The sequence below is a fragment of the Drosophila willistoni genome, chromosome 3R, assembly GCF_018902025.1.
Source record: "Drosophila willistoni isolate 14030-0811.24 chromosome 3R, UCI_dwil_1.1, whole genome shotgun sequence".
Classification (NCBI taxonomy): domain Eukaryota; kingdom Metazoa; phylum Arthropoda; class Insecta; order Diptera; family Drosophilidae; genus Drosophila; species Drosophila willistoni.
This window is the reverse complement of record NC_061086.1, coordinates 14,016,849-14,031,751: the sequence shown is the minus strand read 5'-3', so window position 1 is coordinate 14,031,751 and position 14,903 is coordinate 14,016,849. Positions and strand designations below refer to the sequence as shown.

Below are 14,903 nucleotides of genomic sequence, written 5' to 3'. Positions count from 1 at the left end.
TTCGAGCGGTTTACTCACGCGTTTTAAATCGCGTGAGTAAACGCTAGCGTTTTTAGAAAAAAATGTTAATTTTCAAAGTTTTACAACACTACTCGCACAGTGAGTAAAAAGTTGATAAAACGCAGGTAAAATTTCGTCGCACATGGTGGATAAGAGTGTCAAGATGAAAGCCGCGAAAACTAAGTCCGAGCCCAAGGGAAAAGATGAATTAAAGTCATCACCAAATAAAAAGCCAGCAATAGCAAAAGGCAAGGTAAACAAAAAGAAGGCGCAGTTGAAGAAACCCGTAGTTAAGGCAGGTGCCGAAGCTATCAAAGAAACTACACCAAAACAATTGACGGTGGCCGACCTGGCCAAAATAGAGAAAAAGAAGGCCAAGAAACAGGCACAGAAATTGAAAAAACAAAATCAGAAATTAACAGAAGCAAAACAAGATGAGGCCCCCGCGGTGAAATCGAAGATAGTGGAGGAGAAGGAGGAGGATGCAGTTGCCGAGGGTTCAGAAAAGAACAGCAAGGGCAAACAAAAGTCCAAGACTGGCAAGAAGGGAAATAACAAGGATCCAGGTTCGTCGCGTTTGTTACAGTTCAAAAAACGTTCAACTAAAATTAACCTTTTATTTTTAACTAGCTGCCGGCAAAAGGGAAAGAGATCCAGACGCAGAAGCTGCCACAGTTTTTGTAGGCAATTTACCTATAAATACAAAACGCGTGCAATTGATCCGATTATTCGAGCCATACGGCACAGTTAATTCCATACGTCTGCGCACAGCGGGAGGCAAGTTATTGTTTAAACACAAGCAACGCAAATCTGCCGGATCCCTTAATGCATATGTAGTTCTCCAAAGTCCTGAGGTGGCCCAGAAAGCTTTGACCCTCAATGGCACGGAATTCAAAGAGAATCATTTACGTGTTACCCTGGCAACCCAAACTGGAGCCGGAGACGGAGATAAAGCGTCCAGCGACGCAGATGCCAAGCGTTGTGTTTTTGTGGGAAATTTGAAATACTGTAAGAGATAATATTAAAAATACTTATCATTTAATCCTGATCCACATATCCATTTCATTTCTAGCGGCCACTGAAAAGAAGTTACATGATGTCTTCTCGAGTTGTGGAGAAATTGACAATATACGCTGCTTACAAGATGGAACCAAAGGCTGTTCGGGCGTGGCATATGTTAACTTTAAGAATGCTGATGCAGTGGGTCTAGCTCTAGAGCTGAATCAAACTCTAATCGACGATAGACCCATCAATGTGGAGCGTTATTCAGTTAAGAAATTGGGAGCCAAACAGCAAAGGGATGCAGCTGCCGCATCAGCACCTCCAGTCAAGAAATCCAAAGCCAAACAAAACGCACTTGGTGCCACGAAGCGCCTGGATAAAAAACAGACCCAAGAGAATGGCAAACAAACTGGTGGTAAAAAGAAGTCCGAATATCGTGGAGTGAAAGTCGAAGGCAGTGGTGGCATTAAAAAGACCAAGGCCAAACCGAAGAAGAAAAGCAACAGTCATTTGCAGGCACTGGCTAAAAAGATTGCCCCTAAGCCTAAGACATAATTGATGTAGCAATAACTAGTCTCACCACCGAAAGGAAATTCGATTCCAAACCCCAAAAAATATGTACAATTTGAATTTTAGAGAACTGCTTTGATCGATCCATTTATCATTTGATTATCCTTATAAGACTATTTACTGAAGCAATACAAATAAAACGTCCTAACTGTTAGATCATCATGGAACTTTTTGAATTAAATTAGTGACCTACACCAAATTTGATTTAAAATGTAATTTGTTTAAAAATAACACGTACCCATTAATTTCAGAGAAATCTTTTTGTAAAATAAAAAAATATGCATCTAATGGATTTTTATACCCTTGCAAAAAGGGTATATTAATTTTGGTCAGAAGTGTGCAACGCATAGAAGGAAGCATTTCCGACCATATAAATATATATTCTTGATCAGCACGACGAGACGAGTTCAAATAGCCATGTCCGTCCGTCCGTCCGTCCGTCCGTCTGGATCAACGCAAACTCCTCCTAGACCGTTAAAGCTACATAGCTGAAATTTTGCATGTAGGCTTGTATATACTGCAGGCGTTGTATATCTCGGATTCACCCGGATCGGATCACTATATCATATAGCTCCCATACAAATGGCAAAGTCATGAACAGTGACTTTTCTTAATAACTTTGTTATTTTCTGAGCTATTGTCACGAAATTTAATATTGGTGACTTAATTACACATATAAACGACTGTGCCAAATTTGATCAAGATCGGGTGACTATATCATATAGCTCCCATAGGAACGATCTTTCGAAAACAGTGACTTTTGCCAATAACTTCGTTACTTTTGACGCGATTGCTTTCAAATTAAACATTTGTTAGTTTAATATATCTGCTAATGACTGTGCCAAATTTGATCAAGATCGGGTGACGATATCATATAGCTCCCATAGGAACGATCGGTCGAAAACAGTGACTTTGATCAATATCTTACTTTTTTCCTATGCTAAGATTGTAGGCCGTTCTTTCGCAAACATTAGCCTTTTTAGCTTGAACGTTTTTTCACTTTGATGGCTATAGGTAAGGAAAGAGTTACCATAAAAGTTGCAAGGGTATACAAACTTTGACATGGTCGAAGTTAGCCCCGGCCCTCTGGTTAAATTTAAGAATGAATTCCATTTATTTTGAGGAGAATATGTTTACAAGTATTCGTTGAAATATTTTTAATCAAGTACTGTGCCGTCTCACAACACTGAACTTTTTGTCAGTTGTTTTAACTCTCTCTCATTTATTTATTTTTGTTTTTTTTCTAATATTCTCTTGATTTATATCAAAATCCGAGGTAAGTGGAATTGCACTGGGAAGAAGGATCAATCGAAACTGCAATCATCGTATTCGCAGCATGAATATCAGTAAAAATTTGAAGTACCTGCGCTTGATGCGTATCTGTGGACGCAATTTGAGCGATTTTTCGCATCCTCCGCACATAGCACCGGCTCCGCAAGCTGGCAGGCGATCCTGTACACTAGAGCAACTCAAGAATCGTGAGCTGATTCGTGTCCATGGATCGGAAGTCGTTCCTTTTCTGCAAGGACTGGTCACAAACGATGTAACCCGTTTGCAGCATCCGGAGGGCCCTTCGTCTATATATGGCCTGTTCCTGAACAAAGGTGGTCGCGTGCTGTACGACACCATTATCTATCGTACCAATAATCCAGAAACCTATCTACTGGAGTGTGATCGAGATGCCTCTTCCGAATTCCGTCGTAATTTACGAATGTTTCGTGTACGCAAACAGATCGACATCGATTCCGTGGATGATGAGTACTCGCCATGGGTGATTTTCACTAAAAATGGAGGCGATGGCGAACTGGTACATGCTACACACAATCTGCCCGAGCTGTTTGTGGCTGCCGATCCGCGTCTGTCCAGTTTGGGCACACGTGTTCTAGCGCCGACCGACATCAGTTGGGCCAAGCTGGTAAAGGGTTTTTGGCAAAACAGTGAAGTTGTGGCCACTCCGGCAACAGCTGACAACAATTATCAATTGTTGCGCTACAAGCAGGGAGTGGGCGAAGGTGTCCAGGAGTTGCCACCCGGCAAGTGCTTCCCTCTGGAGGCTAATGCTGATTTCCTAAATGGGGTTAGCTTCAATAAAGGATGCTACATCGGTCAGGAGCTGACTGCCCGCATTCACCATTCCGGGGTAATACGGAAGCGATATATGCCCATACGCTTAACAGCACCACTAGGCTCCAATCATACGGTGCAATCCGTTGCCGGAGCAAATCTGGGACGTGTCTTTGGTCATGCCCAGAATCGGGGTGTTGCCCTGTTGCGCATCGAGCAGGTTCTTAATGGCCAGCAGGAGCTGACTGTAGATGGCGATCGTTGCTATGCCGAGCGTCCAGAGTGGTGGCCCCGCGATGTGCCTAGCAAGCGACGAGTGGCGTCCATAGAGTAGATCAATTTATTGTTTTATAATTGTTAGCGTAGCCACATAAATATTGTTACATTTTTTAGGTAGTAAAGACCCCCAGACATACTCTGTACACAGCCCCGTCTATTGTGTGATTCTCTCCTCTTGCAGCCATGGATCAGCAGTCCAGTACTAGTCAAAACGAATCTCTGCCCGGGGAGGAGGAGGACTCCTTTCTGTTGCCGCTGGACACAGAGGCTGCCGAAATAGCCCGCCTACAACCGAATTCAACCAATTCACAAATAGAAAATCCGACAGCAGAAGAAGATGACGAACGCATTGCAAAGATTCAGTTTCATTGCTATGCCTGTGACATGAGAGAGATGGTCCACTACTATGGACGCGAACCACCTTTTGCCCTGGGCATTGAATTTCGCGAAGACACCTATGTAATGCGTGATCCCTTCCAGGCTCCACCACCGCGCTGGCAATCGAAGCCAGAGTTTTTCATCTCATTGGGTGTTCACTGTTCCATTTGCTCTCAAGTGGTTTGCAAAGATCCAGCCTGTAGTTACTATTACACGCAAACCTATTGCCTACCATGCGGCAGCAAGGAGCTCAAATCATGGCCACCAGAGGCCCAAATGCGATTACGCAAACAACTGGAAGCCGCCAATAAAAAGAGGGAGAAGCCACAGTAGAGTATTACTGGCGAGAAATGAATAGAAAACTTTCTTAAAACTTCTTACTATTAATTTAAGTGTTTAAATATTCTTTCCAATTTTAAATTGTAAATAAATATATTGTTAATATGTTATTCATATCAAATCCATTTGGTTTCATTTTGGGCTGTTTCAATATTCTCTTCCTTAATAAATATGGTAGTGTCCAGCCAGCCCTATCTGAAATTTAAACATATAAAACTAATGCATTCGAAGGAAAAATCCTGAATGGCTTGCAATAGATATAGTCACTTGGTTTGTTCGTTTCTCTGCTCCTTGCAAGAGTCGAGAAATGTTCTAGGCTTTGGTTTCTTGTTAATAAAGAGATTAAAAAATAAACTACCTAACCCAATAATTAAACGATAATGGTATATTCCATATTTATGTACTTATCTGTCATAATTTGACAATCTAGCAGACATTCTGATTTAAATGCGATTAATACTTAAACTAGTGCCTAATATTGCATCATGGTGTATAACTTAAAAAGATTATTACATATGGTGAACTTTGATCCGCAAGTTTTGCGTGGAGAACCCAGAGCCCCAATTGTACCTTACACCTAATGTTTAAAAATAGTTGTTGCCGCTTGCGGCTAATCAAATAAAACAGGTTTTCAAATTGGGGCTAGGCCAAAGACTACTGAGGTCATATTTAAGCAATTAACATTATTTATTTGAATTTATAAACCACTACATCTATGTAAAAGAGAGAGAGAGAGCGTTCGTACAAGCTTAGAGCCAAATATGGAATAAAAGATATAACATTAAGACACAGGATTTACTTATTGGCTAAAATTTCGAATTTCATGCCATGCTCATGCTTCTCCAGCTCGCTGATTAGGCTAGTTTTAGAGAAGGCAGCCGCCGGTGGTAAAACGCCACCAGTGCCGGGCATTTTATCGCTCTCTCGCAGAATGGTCAGAGCAGTGGATAGTAGAGCCACACAGGTAGCACCATAGCCAGGATTTGGACCTGTTACACGAACCGATAAAGTCTTGTTGGGCGGCTCGGTATATTGATCGGTTGACTCTGCCAAGCGATCTGATTTTGGCCAGCCATTGGCTTTGATAGTCATTTTGAAAAAGCTGTTCTCCATGGCCGCCTCACTGGGTCCCGATTTTGAGGCCAGACCGGCTGAAAAGAAGCCGGGATACTGAAGAAGCAGACGTCGTCCAACCTGAAATTTGGCCATCAAACCAAAAATGCTGGCAAAGAATGCAACAGTAATGGCAACCAGCCATGAGGGGAAACAAATATAGGCATGCATCTGGACTGGACGTTTCTTGTCATTATCGTAGAGGAAGCGTTGCGACCTCATTACCACTGAACGATCTGAGCCCGGAAAGGGTAGGCAAACCTTGTCAACCTCTGTGGAACGGAACATCAACGGACGTTGCTTTAAAACGGGATAGAATTTGGGTAGACGCCTCGGGAACAGGCCCTTTCGTATGGCACGCAATTCATCCGCATGGGCCAGACCAAAGACTGCACTTTCCCAAGTGCCATAATTCAGACCTGCGTTGCCAACGTCTGTTGGAGCTCCATCCTTCATGCCGCTCTCGATAAATGTTTCCACCGAATTGACAACACCATCGAAATTCTTCTCCACAAAGATAACACCCATATCGGCCGGTATGGAATCAAAACCACAAGCACTAACTATATAAACGCCACGCTCCTTGGCCCGCTCATTGTACTTCAATTGCATTGTTTCCATATACTGCGGTTCGCCACTGACATCCACATGGTGTGTTCCAGCCTCAATGCAGGCGCTGACCACCTTCTCGCCGTAGAAGCGATATGGTCCCGCCGTGTTAACCACAATGCGACAACGTTTGGCCATTTCCAGGAGTGATGCTTCATCGAACACATCCGCTACGATAATGGGAATCTGAGATAAATCCTTTTGGGCCTTTGCACCCATTTCTTTCAGCACCTGCTGCAGTTTCTCACGATTGCGGCCCGCAACGCCCCAACGGAGTCCATTAAGAACGGATACCGCTTCATATACCGTATACTTTCCGGTAAAACCACTAGCTCCAAATATTATGACATCTAATCGATCTGCTGATGTCGCTGCCATTTCTAACCACCAAGGTCAATATGAATACACGCTAAAAGATCCTTATCAAAAAATGTACGGTTGCTGCTTGCTAAGATTAATATAAAATTAGAATTGTATGTATTTTCGTTGCGGGCTAAATCAGAATGAAACCTACCTTTCCGACTGCCGACAAGCTATTGAGTAATAAATTGATAAACTGTATTAACTAACAATGAATTTAGCCACACAAGTTTGTAGATATATGTACATACACATATATCCCCAGCCAGCTGCGATTCACCTGCTCATAGAATTTCGCAAAAACAAACAAAACGACAGTGGCAGTGTTGTAAAGGTCACAACCAAACATCAAAAAAGTAAATACATACGTCATAATTAATGCGTGTATGACACTACACTTTACTGGTTTGAATCGCATTGTATTATTATAACTCGTTTAATGAATTTTAATAATTTTACATATATGTATGTAATATATATTCCAGGTCATTTGTTTGTTTTGGTGCCTTTATTAGGGTGAATATCATAGTGCTTTAAAGTAGAAGGTGCAATTACAAAGTTTTTTAAGATCTAAGATTGTTTCGGCATTTCTCCAAAATATCTTTTCGTATTATTACATAGTCTGGATGAAGCTTCAAGACTTGCAAGCAAATATTAATTGCTTTAGCATATTGCTTAATCTTCATATGATTAAAAGCCAGTTTATATCCAATATACGGTTTCGAGCGGCCTCCACAATTCCAAGCTTTGTCATAGTGTTTCGTGGCCACACTATAGGACTGCAACTTTTCGGCTATTTGGCCAGCCAGTTCATGAGCTTTTGTAGACGATTTATTATATTCCAAGACTCGATCCACAAACGATTGAGCCACATCCAATTTATTTGAATTAATGTAAATGTCGGCCAACAACAGCCAAGATCGCTCTAAATATTCTGCATCTTCGAAATTCCAACAGAGCCGAGCAATCCGTTTTAGTTGGTTTTTTGCCCGTGGAGTTTGCTTCAATTGTACTAAAGCAGATGCCATAGCTAGAATGACACCCACTATTATCTGATTATCAATTTTTTGACTTAAATCTGTAAGGTCTTGCAATGCTGACTCAACCTGAAACTTTTGTTTTGAAGCCATTTGCAAGAAGTTCCATAAAACACGATGATTTACAATTTCATTCTCTATGCTTCCAGATTGCGGTCTTAAGTCCTTAAGCAAACGCTCTGCTGTCCGCAAAGCAATCGCTCTAGATTCAACAAAGTCCCCACTATCGCCCACATCCAGCAGGTCATTACCATTTGGGATATCTCCATCCGGATTAATGCATATTTCGATCATGTTAAATATCGCCTGTTGCCCCCACTCATGATCCCTGCGTGCCACATTAAAATGACGGAGCGCCGCATTCGCATTACCATTGTACCACTCATACAATCCTTTGCAGTAGTTTAATCCGGACGATGTCTGAGCACTCACACATGCCTGTTCAGCGCGTTGGAGAAATGGTTCAGTTTCCGACAATGTACCAGATCGTCGCATAACTTCTACAAGCCGAGCTAATGCTGTCCAATAACAAGGCTGCGAAATCAGCAATTGCGAAAAGTGATATGCTGCGTTTTCGAATTCCATCTGCAAATAAAAGTTTGCATAGTGCATTAAAATTTGTCCTTGCACTGAAACATTTATTGGCATTAAGTATGTACCTTACGAAATGATAAATCTGCCATCATTACGGAAGCCGATTCATTGTTACTGTCAATCTGCAGGATCTTTAAACAAGTGTCCCTGCACAGATCCATTTCCATGGAATTCATTTGAAGACGAGCCAACGAAACAAGAATTTCAACATCATTTGGAGTATATTTTACGCATTCCTTGAAATGTTGAAGGGCCTGTTCGTTGTCTCGTGTCTGAATAGATTGTTGCGCCATCAGCAAACATATTCTGTGTAAAGGAATAAAGACCAAATAACATGACCGCAATTCAGTTAGACTGATGAGCTCATTTAATAAATATTCAGATGGTGCTATTTTAATAAATATTACAGTAATGCTATCTTAAATGTTAGACCGCGTCCCCTCGTTTCATTTGCTTAACAATTTCAGCCAAAGCCTGAGGATGAACGCCAAATTCCAGGAGCTTCATACAAGTGTCCAAAGCCTCATTGCTTAAGCCAGTATTTAGCAATGTAGACATCCCACGAACTGTTTCTTGAACCAAGGTTGCTTGCTCCGCATTTACTGTATCATCTTTAGTTTCGTTAGCCGAATTTCCATTTTCCTTTTTGTCATCGGAATTCATTTTTGAGCTAGACATTTTGAATGATTTCCCTCAGATATATATGGAGCCGTTGTTTTTAAGTGTTTTTATTTATAACAAAACGCTAGAGATGACCGATATCGAATGTAGCAGTTTGAAATGAGGTTAATCGAAAAAAACTGAAAACAACAGTTGCCCATCTCTAGCATATTTGACAGTCGCCCCAATTATTGATGAAATATATTGAATAATTGACTGTAAAACTAACTAAAAGTAAATACACATTGCTATGGCGGACGATTTGCAGAACTACAAATTGCAGCTGCAGCAGGTAAGTGGAGATGCATACACGCACACGCCTTTTTTTACTTCTATGTACATATGTGGTTCCAGGTAGAAGCTGCCTTACAAACAGATCCAGACAATGAGGAGCTGCTAAAATTGAAAATTGATTTGGACGAGGTCATTAAGCTGACGCGCGATCTGATCAAGGCACAGTTGGAAGAGCAACGAAAATCCTCTTATGTGGAGCCATCCTCATCTAAAACAGCCACATCAAATTACTATGACGACATTGAAGCTGCCCTCTTGGAGGCCGAGAAGCTGGTGTCGTCCGTCAAAACATGGAAAATTGGTGAGAAATGCCAAGCCAAATGGACCGAAGATGGTCAATACTATGATGCCACCATTGAGGGCATAACAGCCGAAGGAGAAGTCAGTGTAATATTCGATGCATATCAAAATCGTTCCACAACGAATTTGAAAGAGTTACGCGAACGGACAACGCGCAACGAAGTCTTTCCCTCCAACAAGTAAGATACTCACATTAACAATCGCAATAAAAATGACACCTATATGATTATTCTTATCTAATTTTCAGACGACATAGGCCGAATCAAAAAGAATATTTGAAAAAGCGCAAACAGAAAAAACAACAACGATTTAAAGATTTGGAAGAAGAGCGCGAGTCGGATAAAAACAAATGGCTTAACTTCACCACTAAGAATCAAAAGAAACCTGGCATGAAAGTGAAAAGTATATTTGCATCGCCGGACAATGTAAGTGGTAGAGTGGGTATCGGCACATGCGGAACATCCGGAAAGGGTATGACTGATTTCACGGTTGGTGAAAAATATCGTAAGGGTCTTTAACATAATTTAAGAAGCAACAACAAAATGCGATTATAATGCACATTGTTGTAAATTTAGTTACATATTCTAAAAACAAAACAAATTTAATAAATGTAATCTGTCAACTTTATCAAGTCAGCGATTATAGTATCTATCAATTTTTATAATACAGCTAACGTTATAGTTTTTAAATAATATTTGTTCTTTTCTCGTACTCACTTTGAAAGAATCTTATATTGTTCATAAAGACTCTCCGATTGATCAGTGGAACATAGTTTTTGAACGCGATACTGATTATCACGAGCTTGCTGCAAAGTTTGTAATGATTTCACTATATTGCCCGATTTTTCATGTACACGTGCCAATAGTAGCAACTTTTTAGTTTGCAATTGCAACTCTCCAACATCATCAGCGCTAGAATAAACAATTTTATGTTACTTATTAGATGATAAGTCTTACTGTCAATTGTTACTCTTACGTTTTGAGAGCCTTTACATCATCTTCCAGAATGTTAACAGCATTCTGAAATTGTTTAAGCTTTAAAAACAATTCGGCAAGGTCTAGTTTCAAGCCCGAGTAGTCTGGATTTTTAATGACATCATGATAATATTTCAGCGCCTTAGCATACTGATGACTCTTTACATAGGCTCTGCCCAATTTGCTAGCTAACAATGGGTTTAAAGGATCCATTTGTAATGCTTTTCTATAGGCCTCAACAGCTAAATCCGCCTCTGTAAGAAATTACAAAGTTTAGTTATATAAAATTGTTACCCTCCGAATTTAAATCACAATTTTCAGACTGTGTGCTCCCCTCAATTTCTCCCATAACCAACCTGCCTCTAATTATCGAAAATATTAGACATCTTAAATATATTATAAAAATTACCCTGGATTGACATATAAGCCTCTCCTAGCATTAAGTAGCTTTTAGGCTCTGGTCGCGTTTCAACAAGCTCTTTGAAACAATTGGAAAAGGCTGTTCTATCCTTTTGATGATGCAAGTATATATTTGCCAAATTTGTGCGTGCCTGCGAATTATAAATTTAAACATTCATATCATACAAAATCCTACACCAAAATCTCAGAGATCTATTTATACTTGTATGTAGTAAGACTGATCGGGCCCTATTGTATATAACAATTGAATGGCCTTTGCAATGTTACTGCTGTCCAGCATAATTTGAGCTTGAGCAATAATTAAACGTCCTTCATCCGGTGTACCACTGAATTCTTCAATTGCTGACTGCAACAGTCGTTCACTTTCATATATTGATTGAGCGTCACCCATTTGTCGCAATGTATAAATGAGTTCCAAATACAAGGTGATTTTATCACAACTAGTAAATAGATACGGAGTCTGCGCTGAAGCTGTAGCATCACGAGCATCATGGAGCGGAGCATTCGCTTGTGTTGTTGTACCTCCAGCCAGTTGCATGGCGACCAAAAAACTCTGATGAGCTTCTGTCAACTGTTCTTGATGACGCTGAATAATACCCATTAATAGATGATACATGGGCCGATCTCGCACAGTGAAATTATGCGACAAAGCCAACTCTAGATACTCCATGGCTTTGCCAAATTGTTTTTGCTCTAGTAGTATTTGAGCCAGGAGCAGATGAGCCTCTGTGAATGTTTCATCTATGTTGTTTAGAATGTGTTGCAATCGTCCAATTGCTTTAGTGGATTCTCCGCAAAGAAATTCAACCTTAGCCCGAGTAAATATTGCCTATTAACAGAAAAAAAGTAAAGTTACATAAATTATAAAGGTATAAATATAATTATATTACTCCTTGATGTCCAGGGCAAGTTTGCAAAATAATATCCAGTATGTTCTGGCAATGCTTAAGCGTTATTGGCATCGATTCTTGGCCAAATTGATAATCACCATTGGTGTTATGTATTTTCAGTTGAATCTGCACCGGACAGTGCCGCAGAAGCTCTGTAGATAGCTCAAGCATAAAGTCCGGATCCAAACGGCATATGTAATCCACTCCAAAGGGGATTGTCTCCAATTTGGCAATATTTCTTTCGGCAGCCTCAGTTAACAACTTTACCGATGATTGCATTTCCTTTTGTTCGGCATCGGCCAACAAAGCGGACATGTATAATAGTTGAGGCTCCCGCTTGCCGCCATTCAGCTCCATGAGAAAAGCCAGTTGTTGTCGGGTCTGTTGTCTACTCTCATCGTCGCCAACTCGTCTCAATTTGCATAGCGTTAGACCACATAGGGCTTCAAAATTATTGCTATCCACATTACATGCGGAGCGCAATGAGATCTCTGCCTCGTTGATGTTTCCCACCATCAATTGCAGATTTCCCAGCTCAGTGAGAAAGTCCACGTTATTGGGATTAAGTTGATTAGTTTTATCCATGCAGCGCAAGGTTATTTGCAGTATTTCTGGATTTCTGGAGCAAATGCGTGAAAATAATTGACATATTTGTAATAGTAATGTGTGATTTCCGGGTTCGATGCGCTCTGCTGCGGCTATCAATTGCTGGAGCACAGCTGCAGCTGCCTTTAGATTACTCTCCCGCACAATAAGCAACATGGCCTTGACCCGAAGAGCAGTTACATTGGATGGTTCCATGTTTATTACCCGCATGGAGGTTTCCAGGGCATGATCCCAATCGAGGGCAGCCAGTTGGGTTTCCATTTTCTCAATCAATGGGATGTTTAACTCGGGAAATCTTACACTTAGTTTATTGATCATCAAAATCGCTGCATCAAATTGCCTTCTACTTTGGTAGAATCGAACTAGAGCCAATGAGGCATCAATACTTTTTCCATCGCTGCGAGCAATGCATTCTTCGAGTATAGCTTGCAGATTTCCATTAGCACGCTGTCCCTGCTCCTGGCTGGTGGTGATGTCACACCAAATCTTCAAGACCAATGCCGCATCGAATTTACCATCCATTTTGATGCATCTATCCACATATTCACTTGCTGTATTAGTCTCGCCATTCAAGAACAGGAACACGGCCGCATAGTAGTATGAAGAAGCACTAATCGACCTTTGACCATCCTCAATGCGCCGTTCCAGCCCATGTAGGGCATCCTGGTCGACAAGACGGCAATGTTTATGGGCATAAATCAGCGTCATTGTGGCAGCCAAACCCAGATCATAGTCATTCTTTAGAGGATTCAACTCTCGAATGCTCTCCTGGAGACGCAACCCCAAGGCAAGGGCCACCCCATTAAATAATCGAAACTCTGATTGCATGGGGAACTTGGCCAATCCATCCAATGCAATTTTCTGCATTGAATGATAAAAACGCAATCTACCATAATGGAGAACAAGGCTTCGATAGTCGTTACTGTCCATTTTGTCCTTTTTTTATTATTAGATTTAAACAAATTCAATTCTTATCGTATCAAATATTTTGCGTACTGCGGTTCGTATTTATCTATGTAATGTTGCACAAATTGGCATTTGATCACAAGGAATAGACCGTTACGAAGTGCATAATCCAGTGCTACCTGGAATGATGAGTTTTAATAGTTGTTTAGAACGTATGACATTAACTATTTCACAAACACAAATCAATAAGCCGGAGATCCCTTTATCTGGCAACAACACAAGAATGGTAACTAAAGCAACTAACAGGTACAACAAAAACAAACACACACACACATATGTGTGTGTAGGAACATGCAGGTGAATATTTTTTAAGGACAAACGAACCTTGGCCAATGCTTTGCCGACGCCTTGTCCACCCAGTTCTTCGGGAACATTTGTATGCCAAAATATCATAGTTCCATCTTTAACTGAATATCTCAAATCCGCCCTTATGCCATCTATTTCAATGTAAAAAAATCTCTTTTCCTGTATGATAGGGTACTGCTTTTTAGCCATACATCTGCTCTGTGCATAAACAACATTGGGAGTCTTTAAAAAGTCTTGATTATTCAAAAACGAATTTGGACAACTGCCGAGGATGGGCTGCTGATTCGGACAGTGCAACCGTTGTCTGGCAAGCAATAGGACAGAACGTCGAATGCCGGCCCTACAGAAAGTTCTCCATATCGATTGCATAACCAAAATTTTGAATTTTATGTGAAGGACCTAAAACTAAATTAATGAAAAACAATAAACAATAAAGTTTTACTTGTCACTTTGACAACACATACACATACAAACAAAAAACACAATAAAGTCAACAACAAGTGTTTGGAACTAGTTCGATTATCATTTTTAGTTTTCTTTTGATTAGATGTTTCTTATTTGCTAGTTATTGTTTAAATTAAATCGAATAAATCTAACTATTTAACTAACTTTTTCCATTAATTTAGCTAATTTAATGGCGAATAATAGTTTATTATACTAGACTATAGAGACTATTCTAGACGCATCATCTCTCTTAATCGAAGCTGAATTTATCGAAATATAATTTTGAAACAAGTGTTTTATCCGTTATTTAAATTTAAAATCATCTTTTTTATCTATCTAGCGAAGTAAAATTTTAATTTGCAAATACACAATAGATATTTGAAATAATTGAAAAGAAAAATAACATTTTTGTAAATAATTGTTTATAACAATCTAATTTTTTTAAGTAGTTGCTGCTGCAGGCTCTAAGCTCTTGAATAAAATTATTAAATGTACTGGATATTGTGAAATTTGGAATAAGAATGTAAATAAGAAAATTTGCCTTATCATATCAGCAAAACAAAATGTGACAAATAGACATTCAAAACTAATTTTTTTAACTTCTGGCACACATACTATAGTTAGATACTATAGTTATACATATGCATATATAATTTTGTTATTGTAGCATACTAAAAGATAAGCTTCTTTAAATTGAC

General features: G+C 39.9%; 7 protein-coding genes across 7 annotated transcripts; 4 read left to right on the top strand and 3 right to left on the bottom strand.

The window, feature by feature from the left end:
* Positions 1 to 109: 109 nt before the first annotated feature.
* On the top strand, positions 110 to 1,726 carry LOC6651036 (RNA-binding protein 34). The gene is made up of 3 exons (XM_002073873.4): positions 110 to 566; positions 631 to 1,008; positions 1,073 to 1,726. Exons 1-3 carry the CDS (start codon positions 143 to 145, stop codon positions 1,555 to 1,557), a joined length of 1,287 nt encoding a protein of 428 aa, XP_002073909.2. The 5' UTR covers positions 110 to 142; the 3' UTR covers positions 1,558 to 1,726.
* A 1,060-nt stretch (positions 1,727 to 2,786) lies between these two features.
* On the top strand, positions 2,787 to 4,058 carry LOC6651035 (putative transferase CAF17 homolog, mitochondrial). Its single transcript, XM_023180150.2, has 2 exons — positions 2,787 to 2,848; positions 2,908 to 4,058. Exon 2 carries the CDS (start codon positions 2,909 to 2,911, stop codon positions 3,968 to 3,970), a length of 1,062 nt encoding a protein of 353 aa, XP_023035918.1. The 5' UTR covers positions 2,787 to 2,848; position 2,908; the 3' UTR covers positions 3,971 to 4,058.
* On the top strand, positions 2,796 to 4,753 carry LOC6651034 (cysteine-rich DPF motif domain-containing protein 1). The gene is made up of 2 exons (XM_002073871.4): positions 2,796 to 2,848; positions 4,097 to 4,753. The coding sequence occupies exon 2, from the start codon at positions 4,099 to 4,101 to the stop codon at positions 4,624 to 4,626; it is 528 nt and encodes a 175-aa protein (XP_002073907.1). The 5' UTR covers positions 2,796 to 2,848; positions 4,097 to 4,098; the 3' UTR covers positions 4,627 to 4,753.
* Positions 4,754 to 5,295: 542 nt separating this feature from the next.
* On the bottom strand, positions 5,296 to 6,996 carry LOC6651033 (saccharopine dehydrogenase-like oxidoreductase). The gene is made up of 2 exons (XM_047012070.1): positions 6,869 to 6,996; positions 5,296 to 6,802 (listed from the first exon to the last, which is right to left on the bottom strand). Exon 2 carries the CDS (start codon positions 6,730 to 6,732, stop codon positions 5,428 to 5,430), a length of 1,305 nt encoding a protein of 434 aa, XP_046868026.1. The 5' UTR covers positions 6,733 to 6,802; positions 6,869 to 6,996; the 3' UTR covers positions 5,296 to 5,427.
* Positions 6,997 to 7,208: 212 nt separating this feature from the next.
* LOC6651031 (tetratricopeptide repeat protein 21B) lies at positions 7,209 to 13,419 on the bottom strand. Its single transcript, XM_023179879.2, has 7 exons — positions 11,884 to 13,419; positions 11,196 to 11,822; positions 10,983 to 11,124; positions 10,575 to 10,827; positions 10,316 to 10,510; positions 8,411 to 8,651; positions 7,209 to 8,336 (listed from the first exon to the last, which is right to left on the bottom strand). Exons 1-7 carry the CDS (start codon positions 13,417 to 13,419, stop codon positions 7,278 to 7,280), a joined length of 4,053 nt encoding a protein of 1,350 aa, XP_023035647.1. The 3' UTR covers positions 7,209 to 7,277.
* On the top strand, positions 9,158 to 10,226 carry LOC6651032 (survival of motor neuron-related-splicing factor 30). Its single transcript, XM_002073869.4, has 3 exons — positions 9,158 to 9,297; positions 9,360 to 9,778; positions 9,847 to 10,226. The coding sequence occupies exons 1-3, from the start codon at positions 9,256 to 9,258 to the stop codon at positions 10,115 to 10,117; spliced, it is 732 nt and encodes a 243-aa protein (XP_002073905.1). The 5' UTR covers positions 9,158 to 9,255; the 3' UTR covers positions 10,118 to 10,226.
* On the bottom strand, positions 13,380 to 14,201 carry LOC6651030 (protein NATD1). The gene is made up of 2 exons (XM_002073867.4): positions 13,780 to 14,201; positions 13,380 to 13,574 (listed from the first exon to the last, which is right to left on the bottom strand). Exons 1-2 carry the CDS (start codon positions 14,128 to 14,130, stop codon positions 13,461 to 13,463), a joined length of 465 nt encoding a protein of 154 aa, XP_002073903.3. The 5' UTR covers positions 14,131 to 14,201; the 3' UTR covers positions 13,380 to 13,460.
* Between the last annotated feature and the right edge of the window lie 702 nt (positions 14,202 to 14,903).

Coding starts and splice junctions, on each gene's coding strand:
- LOC6651036 (XM_002073873.4), top strand. CDS start 143: ATGGTGGATAAGAGTGTCAAGATGAAAGCCGCGAAAACTAAGTCCGAG. Junction 567..630: donor GGGAAATAACAAGGATCCAG/GTTCGTCGCGTT, acceptor ATTTTTAACTAG/CTGCCGGCAAAAGGGAAAGA. Junction 1,009..1,072: donor TGTGGGAAATTTGAAATACT/GTAAGAGATAAT, acceptor TTTCATTTCTAG/CGGCCACTGAAAAGAAGTTA.
- LOC6651035 (XM_023180150.2), top strand. CDS start 2,909: ATGAATATCAGTAAAAATTTGAAGTACCTGCGCTTGATGCGTATCTGT.
- LOC6651034 (XM_002073871.4), top strand. CDS start 4,099: ATGGATCAGCAGTCCAGTACTAGTCAAAACGAATCTCTGCCCGGGGAG.
- LOC6651033 (XM_047012070.1), bottom strand. CDS start 6,732: ATGGCAGCGACATCAGCAGATCGATTAGATGTCATAATATTTGGAGCT.
- LOC6651032 (XM_002073869.4), top strand. CDS start 9,256: ATGGCGGACGATTTGCAGAACTACAAATTGCAGCTGCAGCAG. Junction 9,298..9,359: donor ACAAATTGCAGCTGCAGCAG/GTAAGTGGAGAT, acceptor ATGTGGTTCCAG/GTAGAAGCTGCCTTACAAAC. Junction 9,779..9,846: donor GAAGTCTTTCCCTCCAACAA/GTAAGATACTCA, acceptor TCTAATTTTCAG/ACGACATAGGCCGAATCAAA.
- LOC6651031 (XM_023179879.2), bottom strand. CDS start 13,419: ATGGACAGTAACGACTATCGAAGCCTTGTTCTCCATTATGGTAGATTG. Junction 10,511..10,574: donor GATGTAAAGGCTCTCAAAAC/GTAAGAGTAACA, acceptor TGTTTATTCTAG/CGCTGATGATGTTGGAGAGT. Junction 8,652..10,315: donor CAATATAAGATTCTTTCAAA/GTGAGTACGAGA, acceptor TCCTTTACACAG/AATATGTTTGCTGATGGCGC.
- LOC6651030 (XM_002073867.4), bottom strand. CDS start 14,130: ATGCAATCGATATGGAGAACTTTCTGTAGGGCCGGCATTCGACGTTCT. Junction 13,575..13,779: donor TCGGCAAAGCATTGGCCAAG/GTTCGTTTGTCC, acceptor TCATCATTCCAG/GTAGCACTGGATTATGCACT.